Below are 23358 nucleotides of genomic sequence, written 5' to 3' on the forward strand. Positions count from 1 at the left end.
AGTGCTTCGGGCTAAGAACTTTGCTTCAGGGTGAGAACAGAAATTGTGCTCCAGCGGCGTGGCGGCAGTGGGAGGCCCCATTAGCTAAAGTGGTGCTTCAGGTTAAGAACAGTTTCAGGTTAAGAATGGACCTCCGGAACGAATTAAGTAGTTAACCTGAGGTACCACTGTATGGTGAAATCATCTAAGCTACATGGCATTTTGAACACTTTCCTCCATCTTAAAATTGGACTGCATCCGCTTATGAAATCTTTGCTTAATTTTGATCTGTTGCCAGCAAGTCACCCAACTGCCTCCTATGAATATTTGACTTATGCATCAGAGCAGGAGAACGCATTAGATAAAGGTGAGTGCCAGAGTGAAGTGGGATACTGCAGAAAGAACTGGGGTTGGTCAGAGGCAAAGCTGGGTCTCTGCAAGATGGCATGATTTGAAGCAGGGACCCTTGAAGTGCTTTGTGGTGCCTTGATGATGCAGATATTTTTTAAAATGCTGCAAACAAGCATCTGCTAAAAGTGAACATACCTGTCATTCACCCAAAGGTCCCAGAGTGGGTTACAACAATTAAAGCACAAACAAGTTACAGAAATGAGGTGAGTCCTAAAAATATGTATCTTGGGTGTTAAAAACCAGGGTAAAGAGGTATGTCTTCAGCATTCACCAAAACCTATACAGTGGTACCTTGGTTCTCAAACTTAATCTGTTCTGGAAGTCCATTCCAAAACCAAAGCATTCCAAAACCTAGACACTCTTTCCCATAGAAAGTAATGCAAAATGGATTAATCCGTTCCAGCACTTTAACATGAATTTTACTATCTAACAAGACCATTGATCCACAAAATGAAAGCAATAAACAATGTACACAAAGTCACACAAGCAATCAATCCATCAATCAGTAGCTAAACTGGGTTCCACATAGTCACAAAAACAAAAAAAAGAGCTGCAAAAACAAAAACGCAAAATAAATAGCAAAAACAGACAGACCTCGGTGTAACACTCAAAACGGAAGCGTGACACTCAAATCGTCAGCATAACACTCAAAAAGGAGCATGTTCAGCGTCAGAAAATCATTCCAAACCGGAACACTTACTTCAGGGTTTGCAGTGTTTGGGTTCCAAGTTGTTTGAGTACCAAGGCGTTTGAGAACCAAGGTACCACTGTATAATGAAGATGCCAGACACAACGCTGTTCTACAACATAGGGGCTGCCACAGAGAATGCCTTCTCCTGGACCACAACTACACTGTCTGAGAAGGGTGGAACAGCCATTAGGGTCCCCTTTGCTGAACATAACACCTGAGGGGATCTGTAGGGAAGGAGGCAGGCTTTCAGGTATTTAGGACCATATCAGGGTCAGGTGATGGGGAAGGAGGACCGAACACCAGAACAGAGGGAGAGCTCCACTGTGACGGACAGGCCCAGCCAATCAGAGAGAATGCTTGTACCTGGAAAGCAAATCCTCCTTAGCTCCCACCAGCAAATCAATGTTTAAAATGTCTAGCACAAAAGCTCCTGGGTCTATTTGTCTGCAGGTAGGTAAGTTTCTTACCCAGAGGTACCTCTCTCACATCCAGTTTTCAGAGCAGTTGCCTACTAAAACTTTAATAATCCCTAAATCACAGGGAAACAACTGCAGCTATCTTTCTGAGATTTGGTAGGATTCTTATCACCAATTATTGCCTGGAAATGTCATCCAGTTCTGCTGGAAAATGAAAAGGGAACATGTACCTGCTTTTGGGGGGGGGGAGACACATTTTAGAGGTGTCCAGTGTAAAAGCCCTTGGACCTATTTGCCTATTATTAAGTCAGGATTTATCCAATGGAGAGGAGTGGGGAGTACTTTGCCTGCAAATTTTATCCACTTCTGTCAAAATGGAGGAAGTGTTAGCCATTCTTTATTTGTTTCCCTATTGTGAAAGTGGGGGAATTGGAGTAGACTCCAAAACTGTAACACCTGCTCTTGTTGGGGAAACCACTGCAAATTTCTAAAATTTGACAGGATTCGTGTATATAGAAGGAATGACATAGTCTGCAAATTTCATCAAATTCTATTTTTAAAAAGTGCAGGAGGGGGAGTGATACCGATATTTTTTTTAGTTCCCAATAGTGAATGAGAGGGGGAAAAAAGTAGATATGATTGCCAAAGTGATGGATATTGATAAGCATAGAAAAGCCAGGAGAGGGCACCAAGCGCAGAGAAAAGGCAGATGTGAGAGAGTGTAAAAAAAGATTCAAAAGATTTATGGGCTGCTCCCATACGTACCCTGCTGTGATACTGTTATACCAAAAGGATTTTTGTCCCCCCTCCCCCCCAAATGTCCATTTTTAAGTTATTTTTTACTGACCACGTCTGCAGATTCCCTGCTTTGTTACGACCTCAGCTCTTAGGGTTGGGGCTGGCATGTGGGTAGCAGAGCCATGAGCCCATGAGGTGATGTGAGGCAGTCTCCTCAGTCAGCAGACCTGGCCTCCTCCACACGTGTTCATCTGCTGCTGCTGCAGCCGCCTCTTCCATGTCCACCCAACCTCCTCCCCTGTGCATAGCCTCCTCCTCTGTGCATGCGCGCACATTGTGGCACCAGCACTTTCAATTGCTCCTGCCTTTCCATGGATTCCTGTTTGTGGGCATCACAGAGACCTCTGTTTGAAAGGTTGTCTGGTCTACGTTTGGTTTCAAGAACCATAAAAACGGACAGCAGGGGGCCTTGAACCATTAGCACCTAGACATCAGATCAAGCAGCCACAGTCTGGAGATCTCTATTCCCCTCACAAAGCTACAATTGCTAGAGTTCCCTGGGAAGAGGGGTTGACTCTTAAATCACTCTGTGGATTGTAGGTCTGTGAAGGGAACGGAGGAGTCTCCAATTTCCCCCACCCTTAACAAATTACACATATCAGGACTCCTTTGGGGGAAGACATGAATGCTCAGCAGCATCAGAGTGCTTTAAATGGGCAAATGGGGTCTCCGTCTTCCCCGCAATGGTGAGATGTGCTGTCAATTCATAAATTTGCATCTATACATAGAAAATAGCACATGCAAGTTGTATGTTTATCTACTTCCTCCAGTGGCTATGCCACTCTTCAGGCGAACAGCATAAAGCAGTTTAATATAAATGCTAAATCAAGTATGCTACACTTATTGCTACATAATAATGCCTGCCAAGGAATTGCTTTGGGTGAGATCACTCCTCAACGGGTTGCATCACCAATGAATAAATTGGAATCATATTGGAAATGGAATCATCACTTCCTCTTGGAGAAATGAACACCTGGTCAGGGAATGGAAGAAACAACTGAATATTGTGAAACCAGTTTAAACTGTAGGGTTCCTGTGTGCTCTCAGCATACAGTGGTACCTCGGGTTACATACACTTCAGGTTACATATGCTTCAGGTTACAGACTCCGCTAACCCAGAAATATTACCTCAGGTTAAGAACTTTGCTTCAGGATGAAAACAGAAATCGTGCTCCGGGGACGCGGCGGCACCAGGAGGCCCCATTAGCTAAAGTGGTGCTTCAGGTTAAGAAAAGTTTCATGTTAAGAACGGACCTCCGGAACGAATTAAGTACTTAACCCAAGGTACCACTGTAATTTGAAAAGGCCAGAAGAGAATCTTTCCTAAATGACTGAAGGATCAAATTGCACCCAGAACATTTTATGGCAGATTACGCAGATGATCTATGAGATTTAAAACATGCCTTCAGGCTACTATCCAGGAAACATTTTCAGAAATTCAACTCGGGAGCCTTGGCTCTTAAGATTTATGTGAATGGGGTTTCTACCACTGAAGGTGGCATAAAAGAAAGTCCTGGGAATAATTTAGGATTTGTTAATAAAATCCTGGCAAGGTTGCTCAGTGCCTTCCCTTTGTAACTGATGGATCTCAGCAGGCCCGGATTTAGGTTTGATGAGGCCCTAAACTACTGAAGGTAATGGGGCCCTTTATATGTCCAGCTGTCTTTTGTCAACAACAAATTGTCGCTGTTTTTTGTGTTGAATATATGCTATATGGTAATTTATCGACCTAATAGGTTACACGAAACAAAACACTGTTGCTGTATGTAGATTTTATTTGTTTTTTATCTTACATTTTGGAAATGTGCATCCAGGTTTGTTTTACTTTACAATTTTTTGGGGGTGGGGCCCTAAGCTATAGTTTAGGATCTCAGCAGAAGCCTGCTCTGACAAATAATCTTACTGGCATTCCTATGCCAGGAGACAACTACTTCTGCTCCCTGGGCTGATGGATCTTGTCATCAGAAGGCAACTACAGGCCAGTTAGACCTGATGGGGGTTACCACATATGACGAAAATGCGGGCCTTATTTTAACAGATTATTCTCCTTTTTCCAAACCATGGGGAAAAGAACATAGCTGATTTTGGCAAATACTACTGCCTCTACTACATAGGTCACCTAGAGCCATGTTCTTCAATCTTGGGTCCCCAGATGTTGTCCATGGTGAAATAAATGTACTTGTTGCAGGATTTGATCCTAGAAAAGAAAAAGAAAAACCATAATACCTGAGTCTGGATAATTCAGGAAACTGCAACAGCAGTTAAAAGATCAAGTGTCTGTCTCTGGGCAGGGCAAATACTTTAAGCTAAGCTTCCTCAACCCGGGGGCTTCCAGATGTTTTTGACTACAGTGCCAAAACTTTAGGAAGTCATCTGGCTAGGGAAGGCTGCAAGCTCACCCCCACCCCAGTCTTTGTGTGTGTTTCCATCATCTGATTAAAAGTGCTTTTGTAGGTATGTTTATGCTATACAGTAGTGATGAACGGTGGCTGCTACTTCTCAGAATATTTATTTTAAGAAATGCAGGGAGAGCTATGTATCAGCAGTATGATAAGGTGTGTTCCAGGGTGATCTCTGCTTTGGGCAACCTGGTATTTTGGAGAGCGAATTTGGTTCATTATTTCATTCATTTTGACTATTGGGATCCACTATCTATTTGTTGGATCTGCACTGGCTTTGACTATGCATTCATTCACATGGTTTTTTATTTTGTTACCCACATTAATTTTATTTTGTTACCCACGTTAATTTTCTAATCTTTTCCCCTCGATGGGGACAAACTCCTTGTGCTGGCCATTTCTGTAAAATAATCTACACTTGACAGCCTAAGTTTTATTTACAGAGAGCCTGAAAGCAATTAAGAAGTTCAATATGTTAGTCAAATAATTTGTGACAAGGTGCATACTCATGTTCTATTGAGCAAAACTGGAATATTGGCTAATTGCTAATTAAAGTGAGCAGCTGCCTAGCCCTCATAATTAAACTATAACCCTCTCGGGGAAGCGTTGGTGACTTGAATCTTTGCCAGTGGCTGTATCCTGGGCAATACTGTCTCAATCTGGTAGTAAGTATTATATTTCTCAGTTGCTTTGACTGGAAATAAAGTGGAGTGGGTTGTTTCAGATGTATTGTTATAAGAGTCTAATTTTGCTTGCCTTTTGTTTCTGCTTGAAGTGGTTGTATAGCTATGGATTTTTTAATTATTTAATATGCAAGATGAAGCAGGTAATACTTGTTTACAAGAAGCTAGATCTCATCCTCTCATGGTTTTGTTTCCCTATAGGAGCAGGCATTTTAGAACGGAGTATTTTAAGACGCATTGTTATTTTGTCTAAATCAGGGATGGGGAACCTGTTGGACTTCAGCTAGTTTTTTCAGAACATTTAGCTTTATCATACAGCAAAGCATTTCAGGAGCAAAATCTGAAATCTTTGTGAATAATGTTTTGCTAATATGCACAGCTTTTTTTCAGCTGGAACTCAGTGGAACTCAGTTCTGGCACCCATTCTAAAAGGACAAGGGAGGCGTTTATGGTGAGTTCTGGCACCCCTTTTTCTAGAAAAATGGCACTGCTAATATGTTTGTTGCATGATGGGGTAGGTTTTAAGAACAGTAGATTTATAGGCATCCTAGAAATTGAAATGCTGACGGATTTAAATTATTTTGATGGCAAAACATGAGTGTTCAGGTTTCTTTGAATGCACTGTATTCTTGGAAGCAACATTTCTGTTGTGTGTCAAGTGCACTAGGATCTAAAACAAATATGGTAAAGTTTTGGTCTATACAGATGGTTATTACAGTGGTACCTTAGTTCTCAAATGCCTTGGTACTCAAACAACTTGGAACCCAAACACTGCAAACCTGGAAGTAAGTGTTCCAGTTTGCAAACTTTCTTTGGAAGCCAAACATGCTCAGTTTTGAGTGTTATGCTTCCAATTTGAGTGCCACACTTCCGTTTTGAGTGTGACACTGAGGTCTGTCTGTTTTTGCTATCTATTTTGGGTTTTTGTTTTTGCGGCTCTTCTTTTGTTGTTTTTGTGACTGTGTGGAACCCAGTTCAGCTACTGATGGATTGATTGATTGCGTGACTGCAGCACATTGTTTATTGCTTTTATTTTATGGATCAATGGTTTTGTTAGATAGTAAAATTTATGTTAAATTGCTGTTTTAGAGGTTGTTTTTTAAAAGTCTGGAACGGATTAATCCGTTTTGCATTACTTTCTATGGGAAAGTACACCTTGGTTTTGGAATGCTTTGGTTTTGGAATGGATTTCCAGAACGGATTAAGTTTAAGAAGGTACCACTGTACTACTTCTTTTTCCTTAAAAGAAGAAAGTACCGTAGGTCTAATTGTAACCCAAAACATAGCTACTCAGAAATAAGTCCATTTGGGTCCAGTGAGGCTTACTCCAAGGTAAGTGGGCATAGGATGGCAGCTTAGTCTGACTGGTTGCCCTACAGATGTTGGCCTCCAACTCTCAAAAGCCCCCCTCCAGCATGGCCAGTGCCAAGGAATGATGGGAGTTGGAGTCCCACAACCATCTCCCTCAGGAAGTTATGGACTTTCCTTCCTTTCTACGCCCAGTCTCAAATCTTCCATTCTTGGGCAAGGTGATTGAGTGCGTGGCTGCTGAACAACTCCAGGCACGCCTGGAGGATGCGGACCATTTGGATCCCTTCCAATCGGGATTCAGGCCTCATCATGGGACTGAAACTGCCTTGGTCGCGCTGGTTGATGATCTCCGGCGAGCTAGGGACAAAGGTAAGAGTTGTTTCCTAGTTCTGCTGGATCTCTCAGCGGCCTTTGATACAATCGACCATAACATCCTTCTGTTTTTTTTTAATAATAATTTTTATTAAGGTTTTCCAAATTAAAACAAATCAAAACAAATTAAATCCAATCTATAAACTTTTTGCCAATAACTAGGACTTCCCCTCCCTACCCCCTCTTGTGTTCCAAATCTTCCAAATAAGCAATTAAATTCAACAAGTTCTTATCCCCAAATTACACTCTTCATCAATAACCCAATTTATCCAAATTCCCATCCCCTAAGATCGATCTATACCCTTCCACGAGTTTCCCCCTTTCAAACATAGTACAGATGGAAATAAGATAAATATGAATAGTAATTTTACAGCCTTTGGATTCCAATTTTCCCTCCCCTCTTTCCCCTTTGCGTTTCACCTATCCCTCCACTTCTAATATCTTCCTGGAGTTCCCACATTACACTATGTCCCTCAGGTTCTTTGCCAGTCTTTAATTACGGATGTCCAATCATAGAAGGAGTCTATCAAATAAGGGCCCATTTCTTCTATCCAGGTTTTTATATCCAGGAGTAAAAACTCCAATTTTGTATCCATAAGCTTGTCAAACCTGAATATCCCAAATGTTCCCCCAGTTCTGTCCAGTTCTTGTTATTTCCTTGTTCTTGTCAATCATTCTCCTCCTTTTTATTTCTCTGTTCTCCCACAGAAATGTTCTTTTTCCAAAAGTTTCTAGTGTCTCTGCAGAGGCTTGTTATTCATGGAGCAAAGCATTGCATCATGTTCCTTTCATTTTCCAACAAATAGTTCCATTGTTTCCTGTAGTGTGTAGACCTCTGTAGACAAAATAATGTTCCATTCCTGCAGTTTCCCAGGAGATTAAAAGTTCCATTCAACTGTTCAAGTTTCCTGTGAAAAACACATGCAATATCCCTCGGCTCCTCTAGGTGGATTGCAGTAACAAAGTTCCCTTCCAGAATCACATCCACCAGACCAAGTAGCTTGTTGACCGATATTTAAAACAGTTTATATTCAATTTATAACAAATATAACCGGCAAAGTCCTCATAACAAAGTCTCTATTTTAATCTTCCTTTTTGACAGCTCTTTGACAGCTGTCAAAACCTCCATCGCTTTTCTCCAGGCAGTTTCACGAATCGCTCCAGGGATTCCGGGGGGGGGGGGTTGCTTTTTTAAAACAATTCCACTTTTCTCCTCCAGCTCAATCTTATAATTTTCCCTCGCGAAGTTGCTGATTCGGCAAGATAAGGTTACACTCGATCTTAGTTGTCCAGTCCTTTGTTTTGGCTCTTCTACAATTTAGGGGTGGGCTGACTTCCTTTTTTCCGCCTCCCCCGTTCGCTCCGAATTTAAAAAATTTATCCCCTTTTTTTAGTCCATATTCCAATTACTCACGGGTTCTTCTTTAGAGCCGAATTTTCAATAGAAGAAGTCAGCGCTCTCCGCCGGATGGCATGCGGCTGCGCTCGGCAGGGATAGCAGAGAACTCAAAGCACCACGCTTCTCCCCGGCACCCGATCCGTAGCCTTTAAAAAGGCTCCTTCACGAGTCGGGAGAGCGCTAACGGTGCCAGCCGAGTCTCCATGTCCACGGCCTCCTCTGGCCGTGGTTTTTAAGGGTCCCCGCATCGCCGGTGCGGTAGGACCCAGCCCCTGCCAAGCCGGCTCCCTCCGGAGCTCGGAGGGAGCCCGCCATTCGGCGATGGCGCCGACCCGGAAGTCCGACCATAACATCCTTCTGGACCGTCTAGAGGGGCTGGGAGCTGGGGGCACTGTTATACAGTGGTTTCGCTCCTTCCTCCTGGGCCGTGTTCAGAAAGTGGGGGGGGATGAGTGTTCAGACCCCTGGGCCCTCACTTGTGGGGTGCCTCAGGGTTCCGTCCTCTCCCCTATGCTTTTTAACATCTATAAGAAGCCACTGGGAGAGATCATCAGGGGGTTTGGACTGGGTGTCCATCAATATGCAGATGATACCCAGCTCTACCTCTCTTTCAAATCAGAACCAGTGAAGGCGGTGAAGGTCCTGTGTGAGTGCCTGGAGGCGGTTGGAGGATGGATGGCGGCTAATGGATTGAGGTTGAATCCTGACAAGACAGAAGTACTGTTTTTGGGGGACAGGGGGCGGGCTGGTGTGGAGGACTCCCTGGTCCTGAATAGGGTAACTGTGCCCCTGAAGGACCAGGTGCGCAGCCTGGGAGTCATTTTGGACTCACAGCTGTCCATGGAGGCGCAGGTCAATTCTGTATCCAGGGCAGCTGTCTACCAACTCCACCTGGTACACAGGCTGAGACCCTACCTGCCCGCGGACTGTCTGGCCAGAGTGGTGCATGCTCTAGTTATCTCCCGCTTGGACTACTGCAATGCAGAATTCAGCAAAGCCAAACATGCTTTGTTGTCCTGGTAAACCTGGATTGGACATTTGACAGGAATTTTCATGTCTTTGCACAACTGTAACAACCATTCACAATCCTTAAGTGAATAAGACAGTGCATTCAGTTCAGCTTCACAAGTACTTAAGCTAACTGTTGTTTGCTTCTTGCATGACCAATCAAATAGACCCTGATTGTACATATAGCAAACTCCAGACGTACTTTTCCTGTCTGTAGTGTCACTTCCAAAACTTGCGTCTGCAAATATCTCAAGACCACCAGACTTCTGATTGTTAAATCTCAGTCTGTAATGCATAGTGCCTTTCAAATACCGCGCTATGCGTTTCAGAGCTTTCCAATCCTTAACAGTAGGATTGTTGACTTGTCTGCTAACAGCAATGTCTGGTCTTGAACATCTGGCAATGAAGTTTAGCTTGCCTAGCACACTTCTGTACAGTGTAGTATCAGAAAATGCTTCTTCAGTTTCATCTACCTGATAACCTGTTGTCATCGGTGTGTCTACAGGGTTAGCATCCATCAGGTTTAGTTTGCTTAACACATCAGCAATTTTCCGTGACTGGTGTACTAGAATGTTCCCATCTTGATCTCTCTCTATTTCCAGAGATAGGTAGTTGTAGTTTCCGGGTCACCTTCAAAGGTAGCCTCACGTAGAGCGCATTGCAGTAGTCCAAGCGGGAGATAACCAGAGCATGTACCACTCTGGCGAGACAGTCTGCAGGCAGATAGGGTCTCAGCCTACGTACCAGATGGAGCTGGTAAACAGCTGCCCTGGATACAGATAGGCATAAGCCTAATGCTCTCATACCTCACTGTGGGTGAGTAGGTCTCGTGATAGTCTTCACCTGGTACCTGTGCAAAACCTCTGGCTACCAATCTGGCTTTGTGTCTGACTATCTTGCCATTTTGATCAGTCTTCGCTTTGAAGACCCATTTGCTTCCAAGCAGTTTCATTCCTGGAACTATTGGAACAAGGTCCCATGTGTTGTTCCTTTCCAAGGAATCAAGCTCAGCCTTCATGGCATTTAACCATGGCTCAGCTTCCTTTGAATCCAAATCCTGGATTTCTTGGAAACTTGAAGGTTCAAATACCTTCTTGGAGCTTTTAACAGCTGTTACTGCTATCTTAGCAAACTCATCAGCAAATCTCTTTGGAGGTCTGCCTTTTGTTGCTCTCTGTGACCTACGAATTAGCCTTAAGTCTTCAACACTCTCCTCTTCCTTCTTGGGAGAAAAGTGACCTATTGTGAACAATGGTTCCTCCAACTCTTGATCAGAGCTTTCAGAGGGTCGCATAGAGGCTTTCGCACTCTTGAAATCCTCTGAATCACCCGATTCAGTTTCAGACTCAGAATCAGAACCTTCATCAGTGGGTGTGGGTTGTTGCGGTTGCTTTTGACTATCCTCAGTCTCATCACTGTCATCAGGATAACATTGGAAAATTCCCACATTCTCCTCCCACTTGGCATTGTACTCAACACTTCTTGTGAGCTTAATTGTCTTAGAGTCAGTCATCATTATTCTGTAAGAACCTTTCTGATAACCTAGAAAGATGCCATGCAATCCACGCTTGTCTAACTTGGAGTTTTGTGGTGAGTGAACCCACATGTCCGAACCAAAAATTTTCATGTGTTTGATGTATGGCTTCTTGCCAAACATCTTCTCATAGGGGGTACAACCAATCGCTGAAGATAACCTGCGATTATAACTGTAAACAAAACACGAGATTCGGCCCAATAACTCTGGAAGATTGGCATCATGCAGCAAGGTTTTTAACCCTTGAAGCAATGTCTGATTTGCCCTCTCGCAAAGTCCATTCTGCCATGGCGAGCGAGGACTAGACAAATCATGTTGAATTCCTTTCTCAGTCAGAAAAGCTTCAAACTGCTGAGAAGTGAATTCTCCCCCGCGATCAGTGAAAAGAATTTTTATCTTCTTTCCATGCACATTTTCCAACCAAGCACAGAATTCCTTGAACCTTGGAAAAGCCTCTGATTTCTGCTTGAGATTGTACACATAAATATATCTGGAAAATGCATCAATGAGAACCATGAAGTACCTATTTCCACCCAAAGAGGGCGCTAGTGGTCCAACCAAATCAGCATGAACAACCTGGTATGGTTCTGTAGCTTGCCTACTAGACACCTTACCTTTCGCAGCCATTTTCACCTTGTTTGCTGCGCAAGCCTTGCACTTCATGTGGTACCTGCAGGGTGTAATAGTCATACCTTCAACCAAGGCAGGCATTTTAGATACTGCCTCAAAATTCAAATGACCAAATTTTCGATGAAAATCATGAATACATCCTGCATGCAAACTTTTGTTAGTACCTGCAATGCAACAAGTGTCATCCTGCACAACATAATCAAAATACAAAACATACAAACGATCAACATATTCAGCATGCAATACATAATCATTTTTCTTTGTGATGATGCACCTTTTGTTCTTAAAGGAAACGTCAATTTTCCGCTCATTCAGCTGTCCAACGCTGAGCAGATTATGTTTGGCATCTGGCACATAAAGTACATCCTGTATCGATAAGTCCAAACTGTGAAGAACAACAGTTCCGTAGCCTTTACTGGGGATTCCGTAGCCTGCCTGGTGAATCGCACCTTCCTGCGGTGTAAAAGACACGAACAGTCGCTTATCGTTGCACATGTGGTGGGTCGCTGCTGAATCAACAACGAAGAAAGATCTAGACGTCTTCTGGACCTTTGCAACTTTTGGAGTGAAGCGTGAGACCATTGCCTTGTGCTGCGTTGTCCTGGACACCGGATCTTTGCCTTTGCCTCGGCCTTTTTCACGCGATGAGCTTTCGCTGCGCTGCTCTGTCTTGGCCCTGGGATATCTGCATTCCCTCTTCATATGGCCTAGACGTCCACACGAGTAGCATTTCACTGCCTTCAAAGCTTTGGCGCCATCTGGTGGTTCCACTGCACTATGGGATGACGTCTGTGAAGTCTCCCCCTTGCCCATGCAGCTATCACCCTGGCGGTCTGCTTCATTCTGAATCATGGCAGTATCACAGGCTACTGTGAGTTGAGCATTTGGCTGATTGGCATCAAATTCCCCACTTGCCTCAGCCAGCTTTCTGCAGCTAGCCATCATGACTCTGGCATTAGTCTTCTGCGTCATCTCTGCTGCTTTAAATCAGGCTGCTTTATACAAGCTGCGTCTGTGTACAGCTGCTTCAAAACCTCATTCCAAAGGCAAGTTCAAAAGTGCTTTCTCTCTGCTGCCTTAAATCAAGCTGCGTCACTGTTTTCTGCAGCTGCTTTATTGCAAAAGCACTTTTAAAAGTTACTTTCGGTTTCCCCCAGCCTCAACGCTTCTACGCCTCCGTCTTAGAGCCTTTGCCTATGCCACGGCAAAATGGCCTTAAAAGTTCAAAGTCCAGCCATAAAGCCATTAAATAGAAGCTGGCAGGCTGCCCGGAGCAGTAGCACATACCTCATCAATCATCTTGACGCGCAGAGCAGATACCGTCCAATCCGTCCCTCTGCCGCTGTTCCGATTCTTTGCTCCTTTGTTCCTTTGCCAGGAGCCCGATTCTACTTCTGGGCGTTTTTCTGGGCCCCATAACCATTAATTGTTGATATTGCAGCGTCCCGTGCACAGCGGAATGATGAGAAGTACGTGCCAACATACTCTATATTGCTTTATTTACATTTCAAAGCTGGTAGGTTACAGAAAAACATCTTGCCTCTGCCGGAGCAGAGAAAGCATCCTCTCTCCTCTAAAGCACGGAGAGAATCACTGAACTGCAAGAGAACAGTGAAAAACAGGAAACCAGTGTACGTCACATCCAGTCTCCCTTTCCCGTGGGAAAACCCAACAGCAATTGACTATGGAATGTAAACACCTGTCTCGTGACAAGCACTTTCGCTGCACAGTGAAAGAGAGCAGAAACCAACACGCTCTACGTGGGGCTACCTTTGAAGGTGACTCGGAAACTACAACTAATCCAGAATGCGGCAGCTAGACTGGTGACTGGGGGCGGCCGCCGAGACCACATAACACCGGTCTTGAAAGACCTACATTGGCTCCCAGTACGTTTCCGAGCACAATTCAAAGTGCTGGTGTTGACCTTTAAAGCCCTAAACGGCCTCGGCCCAGTACACCTGAAGGAGCGTCTCCACCCCCATCGTTCTGCCCGGACGCTGAGGTCCAGCGCCGAGGGCCTTCTGGCGGTTCCCTCATTACGAGAAGCAAAGCTACAGGGAACCAGGCAGAGGGCCTTCTCGGTAGTGGCACCCGCCTTGTGGAACGCCCTCCCATCAGATGTCAAAGCGATAAATAACTACCTGACATTCAGAAGACATCTTAAGGCAGCCCTGTTCAGGGAAGTTTTTAATCTGTGATATTTTAGTGTATTTCTGGTTTTTATGGAAGCCGCCCAGAGTGGCTGGGGAAACCCAGCCAGATGGGCGGGGTACAAATAATAAATTATTATTATTATTATTATTATTATTATTATTATTATTATTCCTTGGAGGTTTTTAAGCAGAGGATTGATGGCCCTCTATTAAGGGTGCTTCAGCTGAAATTCCTGCACTGCAGGGGGTTGGACTAAATGGCCCTTGGTGTCTCTTCCAACACTACAATTCTATGATTCTATAAACATCTGAAGGGCAACAGCTTCTTCATCCCTGGTACAGGCCTGCACTAAAATAGTTATACCCTACAACATGGGACATGTTTGCCTACATTGGAAAAGGTGGCTACAGCAACACATGTGCTATGAACATGAATGAATCACAGGGAAGAATATCAAGGGCGCCCTTGCTTCTTGCAACAGGCCATCACATTGTAAGGAAAGGGTGGGAAATCTGTGACTCTTCAGATGATGTTGTAATGCAATTCCCACTATCCCTGATCCATTTCCAGAAACTTTGAGCAACATGTCAATGGTGCATTATTTTGACAACACCTCTAGGAAGTAGTTTCCTTCCAGTGGATCCAGACAACAAGCTGAAACACGGCAGGACAGAGTTAGTGATTATTAGAAGTCCCTGTGAATACTGTCACAAAGCCCTGATTTAACAGTTATGGCTTCATGGGAACTGTAGTTTGTTAAGGGTGCTGAGAGTTGTCAGGAGATGCTTCAGAGCCACAATTCCCAGCACCCTTAGCATATTAAATAGTTCCCAGGATTCTTTAGGGGAAGCCATGACTGTTAAAATGGTATAAGTGTGCTTTAAATGTATGCCGTGGATGTGACCTCACTTACTTTTAATCCAGTTTTGTTAAAAATGGTACAGTGGTACCTCAGGTTAAGTATTTAATTCGTTCCGGAGGTCCGTACTTAACCTGAAACTGTTCTTAACCTGAGGTACCACTTTAGCTAATGAGGCCTCCTGCTGCTGCCGCGCCGCTGAAGCACGATTTCTGTACTCATCCTGAAGCAAAGTTCTTAACCTGAGGTAATATTTCTGGGTTAGCGGAGTCTGTAACCTAAAGCGTATGTAACCTGAGGTATCACTGTATACTCCCTGTACTACTCTTCCTTGCCTCTCTTTTAAAGAAACATCTAACAGCAGAAGACATTTAGGTGGCGAACCTTAATTTTAATACACTGCCCTCTTTCCCTCCCATAATAATTAACCATATTCACTTTAACTATTACCCAATTCTTTTATTTGTACAGGCAGCAAAGAAGAGCGTTTGGCTACCCAGCATGGAGCTCTCTCTGGCCAATATATTCTTGAAAATTGTGAGCATCGTTGGATTAATCTCTGCACTGACCCTTGTCACAGTGTACCACCTGCTGCCTAGGGCAAAAATATCCAGGATCATGATATGGTGAGTGTATCTCTAGGAAGGTATATGGAATGATTTCCATGTCTTAGGTTTAGGTTAGGTTTATGACATTTGCACCTCCCACACCAAAAATGTGGGATGTCATCCACTGGGAGCAGTCAAATTCCTTGTTTTCCTAGAGTGGATGTGCAAGGGGATGTTTGGTCCAGCCAGTCGAAACTTCCTTGTTCCTCCTGGGCTGGAGCATCTTTCTTTTTGCATGGGTGTGACCTAACCTGCCCAGGTAACAAAAGGACAAGGCATGCTGCCATTCTCTCTCTTCTTCACTTCTTTCGTCGTTGAACCAGCTTCTTAGCTAGCAATGCTCTGTTAGCTTGTCAGCTAGCAGAAGCACTCGATTAAACCCCCCCCCCCATGGGGTAGCTCCACATGTACATATTTGTAACTGAGTCTGTCTTCAGGGATCCAACTGTGAACTGATGTGAGTAAACTTCTTTTATTGACTTTAAATAAGATTGCAGTGTCTTTATTCTTTTAAGAGGGATAAAATGGAACCTACCAGGATCATACAACCCAATACTGAATTGTATGATAGAGAGGGTTACACAAGTCTGCAACCAGCTATCTGCTGTGCATGTAAAAGGGGAATGTAAACTCTGCTAAGTGAAGGAACTTGCTAATGAAAGTTAGGAAGGATATTAATAAACAATATCTCTTCTCCTGCCTCCCTGAACGTTCCCACAAAAAAAGTCCCAAATGGATTTACAATGAGGATAAAAGACAAAAATAAAAAATACATCAACATAGAATAGAAACAGCCAATCACTGCCCAAATGCCCAGGAAAACAATTGGTTTGACGGCTGGGCTGAATTATACCCATTTCGCAGATGGGCAATCCGATGCAAGCAGCAGAGCTGCAGAAATCCTAAAGCCCCTACTTTAATTGGAAGCCACTGCAAAAACACCCCTCCAGATGAAAATACTTTGTCCGTTCATTTTGCTTCTCTTTCTGCTTTTAGGTACAAACGTCAGAAAAGGGGTGTGGCAGTGAATTATGTTGAGCACGAGGGCTACAGGTTCTGCTACTTCTGCCGAGGGGAACCCGGACTCCAGCCATCTGTGTTGCTTCTTCATGGATTGGCATTCAACAAGGACATATGGTTAAATACAATCAAAGTATGTTTCTGTCCTTCTATTCAGGCAAGCACGGTTGCCAAATATAGGCTAGTGCAAGACATATTGTGCTGGGGGTCAGGGGAGTCCTGTACTTTTCCACAATTGTGATTTGTTTCAGTTGGGCTAGTGTGGGAGATCATTCCACCCAGTGCATTGTGCTAGAGGACAGGGATAAATTAACCCTACAGCTTAATAGGAGCTGTTCACTTTCCTATTTTGCCACTATTTAATGGCCTCCCGCTCAGGATTCTGTGCAACATTTATACACTTATACTGGAGAAACATCAAGGTGTTCTTTGACAACAAAGAACTTCAGCTATTATTGCTTTGATTCCTTGGCGTCATTGCTGATTTGACATCCTTTCCCAGTTCCTTCCGAAGGACCTCCACCTGGTCTGCCTTGACATGCCTGGTCACAGTGAAACCACATGCCTGCTGAGAGACAGTTACACGGCGGTTGATCAAGCTATAAAGATACACCAGGTACGGTCCAGCTGTCCTCAGGCGTGCCTTGAAACCTGGGAAGTGAGAGGTTGCCAGAATATGGCCTCTTTTTGTGTGGTGTGGTGGTGGTGGTGGAGAGATGTTCCCTGACCAAAAATGAAGCATTGCAGTTGACTGTGGTTACTGAAAGGTAAAGGTAAAGGGACCCCTGACCATTAGGTCCAGTCGTGGACGACTCTGGGGTTGCGGCGCTCATCTCACTTTATTGGCCGAGGGAGCCAGCGTACAGCTTCCGGGTCATGTGGCCAGCATGACTAAGCCGCTTCTGGCGAACCGGAGCAGCGCACGGAAACGCCGTTTACCTTCCCACCGGAGCGGTACCTTATTTATCTACTTGCACTTTGACATGCTTTCGAACTGCTAGGTTGGCAGGAGCAGGGACTGAGCAACGGGAGCTCACCCTGTCGCGGGGATTCGAACTGCCGACCTTCTGAGCGGCAAGCCCTAGGCTCTGTGGTTTAGACCACAGCGCCACCCACGTCCCTAGGGTACAAACCAGGTCTGTTGAGCAGCTTTGGCTGGCAGGGCAGTGGGGTGGGACTGCGTTGATGACCTGGTGTCTTAACCCCCACCCAACTGTCAGTGGCACTTGCCAAGGATGGGAATGGTGAGCTTGGCCACTGTGAGAACGAGATACTGAGCTATATGGGTCATTTGCCTGCTCTTCTTATGGTCTTCTCCAGAAGTTCTTACAGAGATCTGGGACTTTCTTGGAAAATGTCCCAAAACCAGAACCTCTCAGTAATACAATCTCTCTTCATTCACGTTTCAGTTTGTTGAGTGCATTGGTCTGAACCAAAAGCCTTTTCACCTGGTTGGCACGTCCATGGGGGGAATGATTGCCGGCATTTACGCAGCTCAGTATCCATCTGAGGTATCCGGCTTGTCCCTCCTTTGCCCACTTGGTGAGTATTTAGATTTTCAAGGGAGATCTGAAGCCGATTAACTCTGAATAAGGAAGACATGATAATATGTCTGAGAATAACAAGGGAGAAGGGGGTTGTTACTATGGGTTGTAGCCAATACTCGTCCTTCTCAAAGCAGATTCATTGAAATAAATGACCTCAGGACTCCCAAATTCAGTGGGTCTGCTCTGAGTAGGATCTAACCCCCCTAGTGCTAAGCTACCATTCTGTAGCATGTTCCAGAACATGAATGAACAGGGATGATGGCAGATCCATGATTACAAACACCTTGGACAGGCCACCTTTCTGTCCTCACATACCCTCACTTAGTCCCAGCATGTGCATAACCTCCTCAGCTGTCAATCATGCCAATACAATCCTGACAAGCAGCAGGTTGGAATCCCATATTTTGGAATTGGTTTGCTGCTATATTCCTTCTCTCAGCTGTTCACTCTCTGCCAATTCTTAGGGCTGCGATATCCGGACGATAATAACAACGCCTTCAAGCGCCTGAGGGAGCAATCAATTAAGTCGCGTGATGTCTTCAAACTTGGCTTATATCATCCCAGCACAAAAAACATGCAGGTGAAGAAGACAGCTCTCCAAAGATGCTCAGGCCCAGGGATGTTGCTTAAAAAAATTCGGCTAACTTTGACTCATGGTAGACCAGATGTGGTGAACCTTTGGCCTTCCAGATGTTGCTGAACTATAGCTGCCCTCATTCCTGTTCATTCAGCGTGCTTCTTGAGGCTGATGGGAGCTGTAGTTCGACAATACCTGGAGGGCCAAAGGTTCATTATGTCTGTCCTTGACCCATTGAAGTTAATAGCCACGACTAACTTAGGTCCATTAATTTCAATGGGTTTCCTTTGAATAAATCTTAGTTGAGTATAAACCCAAATGCTTACATTTGCTATATGCTCTTGAAATATAGAAATAATGCAGACCATCCCTTCAGGGCTTGCGATCTAAAGAAACAGAGGGCACGTGAGGGAATCACTGCCACTGAGGCCCTGGCTGAAGAGGAGAGGAATGGCTTAGAGGCTCAGGGGAAAGAGATTGGGGTAGGGAGCTGCTGTACTACAGCCCCAAGCATCCATGCCTGAAGGAACTACTTTATATGAACCAAAACAAGGAGATCCTGATTATCACCCCTCCCTTTGCCTACATCATGGGTAGGCAAACAAAGGCCTGGGGGGCCGGATGCGGCCCAATCACCTTCTAAATCCAGCCCACGGATGGTCCGGGAATCAGCGTGTTTTTACATGAGTAGAATGTGTCCTTTTATTTAAAATGCATCTCTGGGTTATTTGTGGGGCATTGGAATTCGTTCATTTATTTTTCCCCCAAAATATAATCTGGCCCCCCACAAGGTCTGAGAGACAGTGGACCAGCCCCCTGCTGAAAAGGTTTGCTGACCCCTGGCCTACATTGATGGAACTGTTACGTCCTGTTGCATAATGGGGTCCTAACTGCCTTGCACTTCGTGTGAATGACTCACCTCTTTTCCCCCTCTCCTTAGCTGCTAAAGGGATATGTTGCCAACTGGAGACAACAGAATGCTTTTTTGGTAAAATGTAAGTACGATAGCAATAATATTACTGTTGTTGTCGTTTATTACCTGCCCTTCACGTTCTGAGGCTCCAGGGCGGAATAGAGAATGAGACTCTTAAATCTCAAGGTCGTGGGTTCAAGCTCCACACTGGGCAAAATATTCCTGCGTTGCAGGGGGTTGGACTAGATGATCCTCGTGATCCCTTCCAACTCTATGATTCTAATTCGAAACACAACAGTAAAAACGGTTTAGGAGCTACTTAAATTCACAAGGACAGGGTGGGCCCTAAAGATACACATTTCAAGTTCCAAAGGCTATGGTAAAAGCATGTGTCTTCAGCAACTGCCAAAATCTGTCCAGTGAACCCATTTGAAATGCAACAGTAGGAAGGATGCCTTCCTGAAAAATGTTCACTCTACCTTTTTGGTTTTTGTTCCAAAGGTTTTTTAGATCTTTCCAACCCAAAGTCCAAGTACAGCCTTCATGACAGTATGAGCAATATTAGTGCTCCGACACAGGTCCTTTGGGGAAAGGATGACCAGGTAAATGCTTTATATTCACGTGACTTCTACAGCTATAATTGTAACAAAACAAAAGAAATCCATTGTTTGGATTCCATAGTAGGGCTTGCCACCTATGAGGCAAGCTGAGGCAACTGCCTCAGGCGGCAGGATCCACAGGGGCAGCCGATTGGAGGCATTGCTGTTCTCCTCCCATCCCTAGGGAGCAAATGGTGTGGTCTGCCCTCTGTGGTCTCCTGGGCTCTGCACCCATTAATGAAGCAGTCATGTACTGTTGTCTGTGCATGTGCAAGTGATGTCTAAAATGTACACACTAAATTGCAGCTAGGAAGCCAACAATACTGACTCTTTTCTTGAAATTAAATAATGTCCAAAACGGTTGCAGAACATATGGCTAAAGAGGAATATATGCAAAGTATTTACATTTACCTGCTTATCCAAGCATGGGCTTAGAAGAAGAAGAAGAAGAGTTTGGATTTGATATCCCGCCTTTCACTCCCTTTAAGGAGTCTCAAAGCGGCTAACATTCTCCTTTCCCTTCCTCCCCCACAACAAACACTCTGTGAGGTGAGTGGGGCTGAGAGACTTCAAGGAAGTGTGACTGGCCCAAGGTCACCCAGCAGCTGCATGTGGAGGAGCGGAGACGCGAACCCGGTTCCCCAGATTAGGAGTCTACCGCTCTTAAACACTACACCACACTGGCTCTCACACTCGCTTAGTTTTTCCTAGCTGAAGATTGCAGCTTCTTCCTTAAACATTCAAACAAGCTGTGTCTTCCTCTCTTTCCAGCGCTTGCACTCAGCACATTGCCCAGCTAAGCCATGCAGTTCCTTTGTAGCCTTATGAGGCTTTGCCCTTGGGTGGGAAAAATATTGCGCCCGGGAAAGGGAAGTGGGAGTCAACAGGCACTCAAGGAATAGTTTAAGAGAAAAAGCTTTTATTTCTACCATCCATGAACTGGTAGAAGGAGCAAGTGTGATAACTCACAAAAAGCATGCATGAGTTCACAGTCATGTGCACAGAGCATATATACCCATTCCAGTTCCCTCCCCCTTTCTCCTCCTTCTTCCATGAGTTCCTCTGAGCATGAACAGAAAGCTGTCTTGGGACTATTGTGGACTCTTGGCGCCCTTCCCAGGAAAGGGGGGGTGGTGAGAAGCCAAGGGGTTTCAGAGTGTTCAGATATGTTTCAATCTCTTGTTCTGGCATAGTTCCCGGAAAGAAAGTTGCAAGTCAAATGTACTGTTTGGCAAGGTCAACTATAGCCTGAGAAGCGACCTTTGTTACAGCAGAGCGAAATGTTTCTGATTCTTAGCTAATGCCTTTTAGCTGCTGAGAAAAATGATTTTGAAAAGCTTTGAGAAGCTTTGAGCCTGCTTTGGTGGGGGGTGACTTCGGGCCTAGGTGGGGTCACCTGTCCTCACCTCCTACACCTTCTGAGAGGTTTCCGCTTTCTCCTCCCAGCAAACTTCTCTTTACTGCTTCTTTGGGAGAACATCAACTTCTCTACTTTTCTCTGTCACATGCATTCACACAGAAGGATTGGCACTGCTCTCCTCTATTGCATTTGGAGAGAGAGTTATCTAAGGCTGCCTCTTCTTCGGTGCTGATGGAGATGCAGCCATTACACTCAAGTCCCCCCTACCCAAAACAAAATGGAGACTGTAATAAGATACCTCCCGTGTGACCAGAGTTAACCAATCACACGAGAGTTACTGGGGAACATTCCAGAATTAAACACACAACAAAACACACATTTAAGCATTCCCAATTAAATCACTATACTTAACAAGCTTAACTCTTACTTACATTTTCAAATTGGATGGAAGCTGGTTTGAGGGGAAACAGCAGTGTATCTCAAGAAACTGAAGGGCACAGATAGATTGTGCTGAGCGCTACATGTAGTTTTTTGTTGTTTCGAAAAAGAACTCCAAAGCTGCTTACAGCAATAAAATATGCAGACAACAAAACTGAATCCACAAAATGCATTAAGCAACTACCAAAAACAGCAACGTTCTAAAATCCAACCAGTTTTAAAATTTAACAACAGGAGCAATTCCATGTTGCATTATGGCAATTGTGATGTCAGTGCAAGCATTTCAGCTTGTCAGACTGAACGATTCCCACTCTCCTCCTCCTTCATGCTGCTATGGGGGTTCTCCTGGGGGGGATGGGGTACAAGGGGAGAGGGGCGGAAGCCCTGTTGCTCTAACAGAAGTATTTGCAGGGGCTTCCACTAGTTAGCAGGACTGATTGATTGACTCCTGCCCCAAACAGCAGCTCATAACCTGACTCTTGCAAAAAAAAAAAAAGTCAAAGCACTTTGCAAGATGAGAATAACAATGGTAGGAAAAACACTGATTCTTTGTTGTTCAGGTGGCTGACCCGTCTGGCGCAGAAATTTTAGCCCACGCCATTCCCAACTCCCAGGTGCATATGCTGGACAGATGTGGACACATCATAGCATTTGAGAGGCCCAGGAAATCTGCAAAGCTCCTCTTGGAATTCTACAATTCAGTTTGCGACAAAGCGGAGAATAAGAAGTTGGCATAAACCTCACTCAGGAGTTAAGACGCTGATGCGTTCCAAGCGTCTTTCTACTCTGGAAAGGAAAATATGGATCTGATATCCAGGTTGTCTGTGATGGTTTCCTTCACTGGTCATTAAAAAGGAAGAGGCTGGTCTCTGCCGCCTGTCCAACAGATAAAGTTCGGTGTACAGTGGTACCTCGGGTTAAGAACTTAATTCTGGAGGTCTGTTCTTAACCTGAAACTGTTCTTAACCTGAAGCACCCCTTTAGCTAATGGGGCCTCCTGCTGCTGCCGTGCCGCCGGAGCACAATTTCTGTTCTCATCCTGAAGCAAAGTTCTTAACCCGAGGTACTATTTCTGGGTTAGCGGAGTCTGTAACCTAAAGCGTCTGTAACCTGAAGCGTATGTAACCCGAGGTACCACTGTAATTTGTTTATTTACTTACCTTACTGTCAAGCTGTCTCCTTTACTTCTACAAATTTTTATACTGGTGAAATGACCTATGGGCACAGAATGAAAAAAATATTAAAATTGTGGCATTTTTTGTAGTAGATGACTACTTTAATCATTGGAACAGAAGTGGGGAGCCTGAAGACCAGGACACTCTATCTGGCACAGCCCCAGACCAGAGCCCTCACTTGTCCTCCCTCCATCATGCCTTCTGTAGTGGTCAGGTGGGATTACTATGAGGAATTATGAAATATGGAGCAAGCCATTATATCAGCAATGAAAGCATTGCGTTGACTGGGTTTGATTTATTGACAATAATTTCTGATCAAATCCCACAAGCCTCTGCATCTCTGCCATTTGGTTTCTCTACACCTGACAGGCACGCATAAGCATTCTAAAACACAGGCCAGTTGCTTCATCAGGCATCCTCATTACATAAAGAAAGTAGGTTACTTTGATGTAGTTTAAGAGAGTTAACAAGGAGATG

At 44.5% G+C, this 23358-nt stretch overlaps 1 protein-coding gene across 6 annotated transcripts; it reads left to right on the forward strand.

The window, feature by feature from the left end:
- The first annotated feature begins 4228 nt into the window (after positions 1-4228).
- On the forward strand, positions 4229-22969 carry LOC310837855 (monoacylglycerol lipase ABHD6-like). Of its 6 annotated transcripts, none has more exons than XM_083725045.1 (10): positions 5027-5359; positions 5768-5828; positions 15116-15270; positions 16249-16405; positions 16775-16888; positions 17682-17814; positions 18284-18399; positions 19337-19391; positions 19811-19911; positions 22267-22969. In XM_083725045.1, the coding sequence occupies exons 2-10, from the start codon at positions 5826-5828 to the stop codon at positions 22441-22443; spliced, it is 1011 nt and encodes a 336-aa protein (XP_083581171.1). In that variant the 5' UTR covers positions 5027-5359; positions 5768-5825; the 3' UTR covers positions 22444-22969. The 6 variants fall into 6 exon arrangements, with proteins under 6 accessions (XP_083581169.1, XP_083581171.1, XP_083581173.1 ...); XM_083725046.1 differs by lacking the exon at positions 5027-5359 and adding an exon at positions 5502-5520; XM_083725043.1 differs by lacking the exons at positions 5027-5359; positions 5768-5828 and adding an exon at positions 4229-4277 and having other exon boundaries at positions 15120-15270.
- Positions 22970-23358: the final 389 nt, after the last annotated feature.

Source organism: Podarcis gaigeae (genome assembly GCF_964106915.1).
Source record: "Podarcis gaigeae genome assembly, chromosome: 2".
NCBI lineage: Eukaryota > Metazoa > Chordata > Lepidosauria > Squamata > Lacertidae > Podarcis > Podarcis gaigeae.

Excerpts from the sequence above, each read along its gene's own strand:
- LOC310837855 (XM_083725043.1), top strand. The coding sequence starts at position 4,244 with ATGGATCTTGTCATCAGAAGGCAACTACAGGCCA. Across the intron at positions 15,271-16,248 it reads ATATCCAGGATCATGATATG|GTACAAACGTCAGAAAAGGG; the intron begins GTGAGTGTATCT and ends TTCTGCTTTTAG. Across the intron at positions 16,889-17,681 it reads AAGCTATAAAGATACACCAG|TTTGTTGAGTGCATTGGTCT; the intron begins GTACGGTCCAGC and ends TTCACGTTTCAG.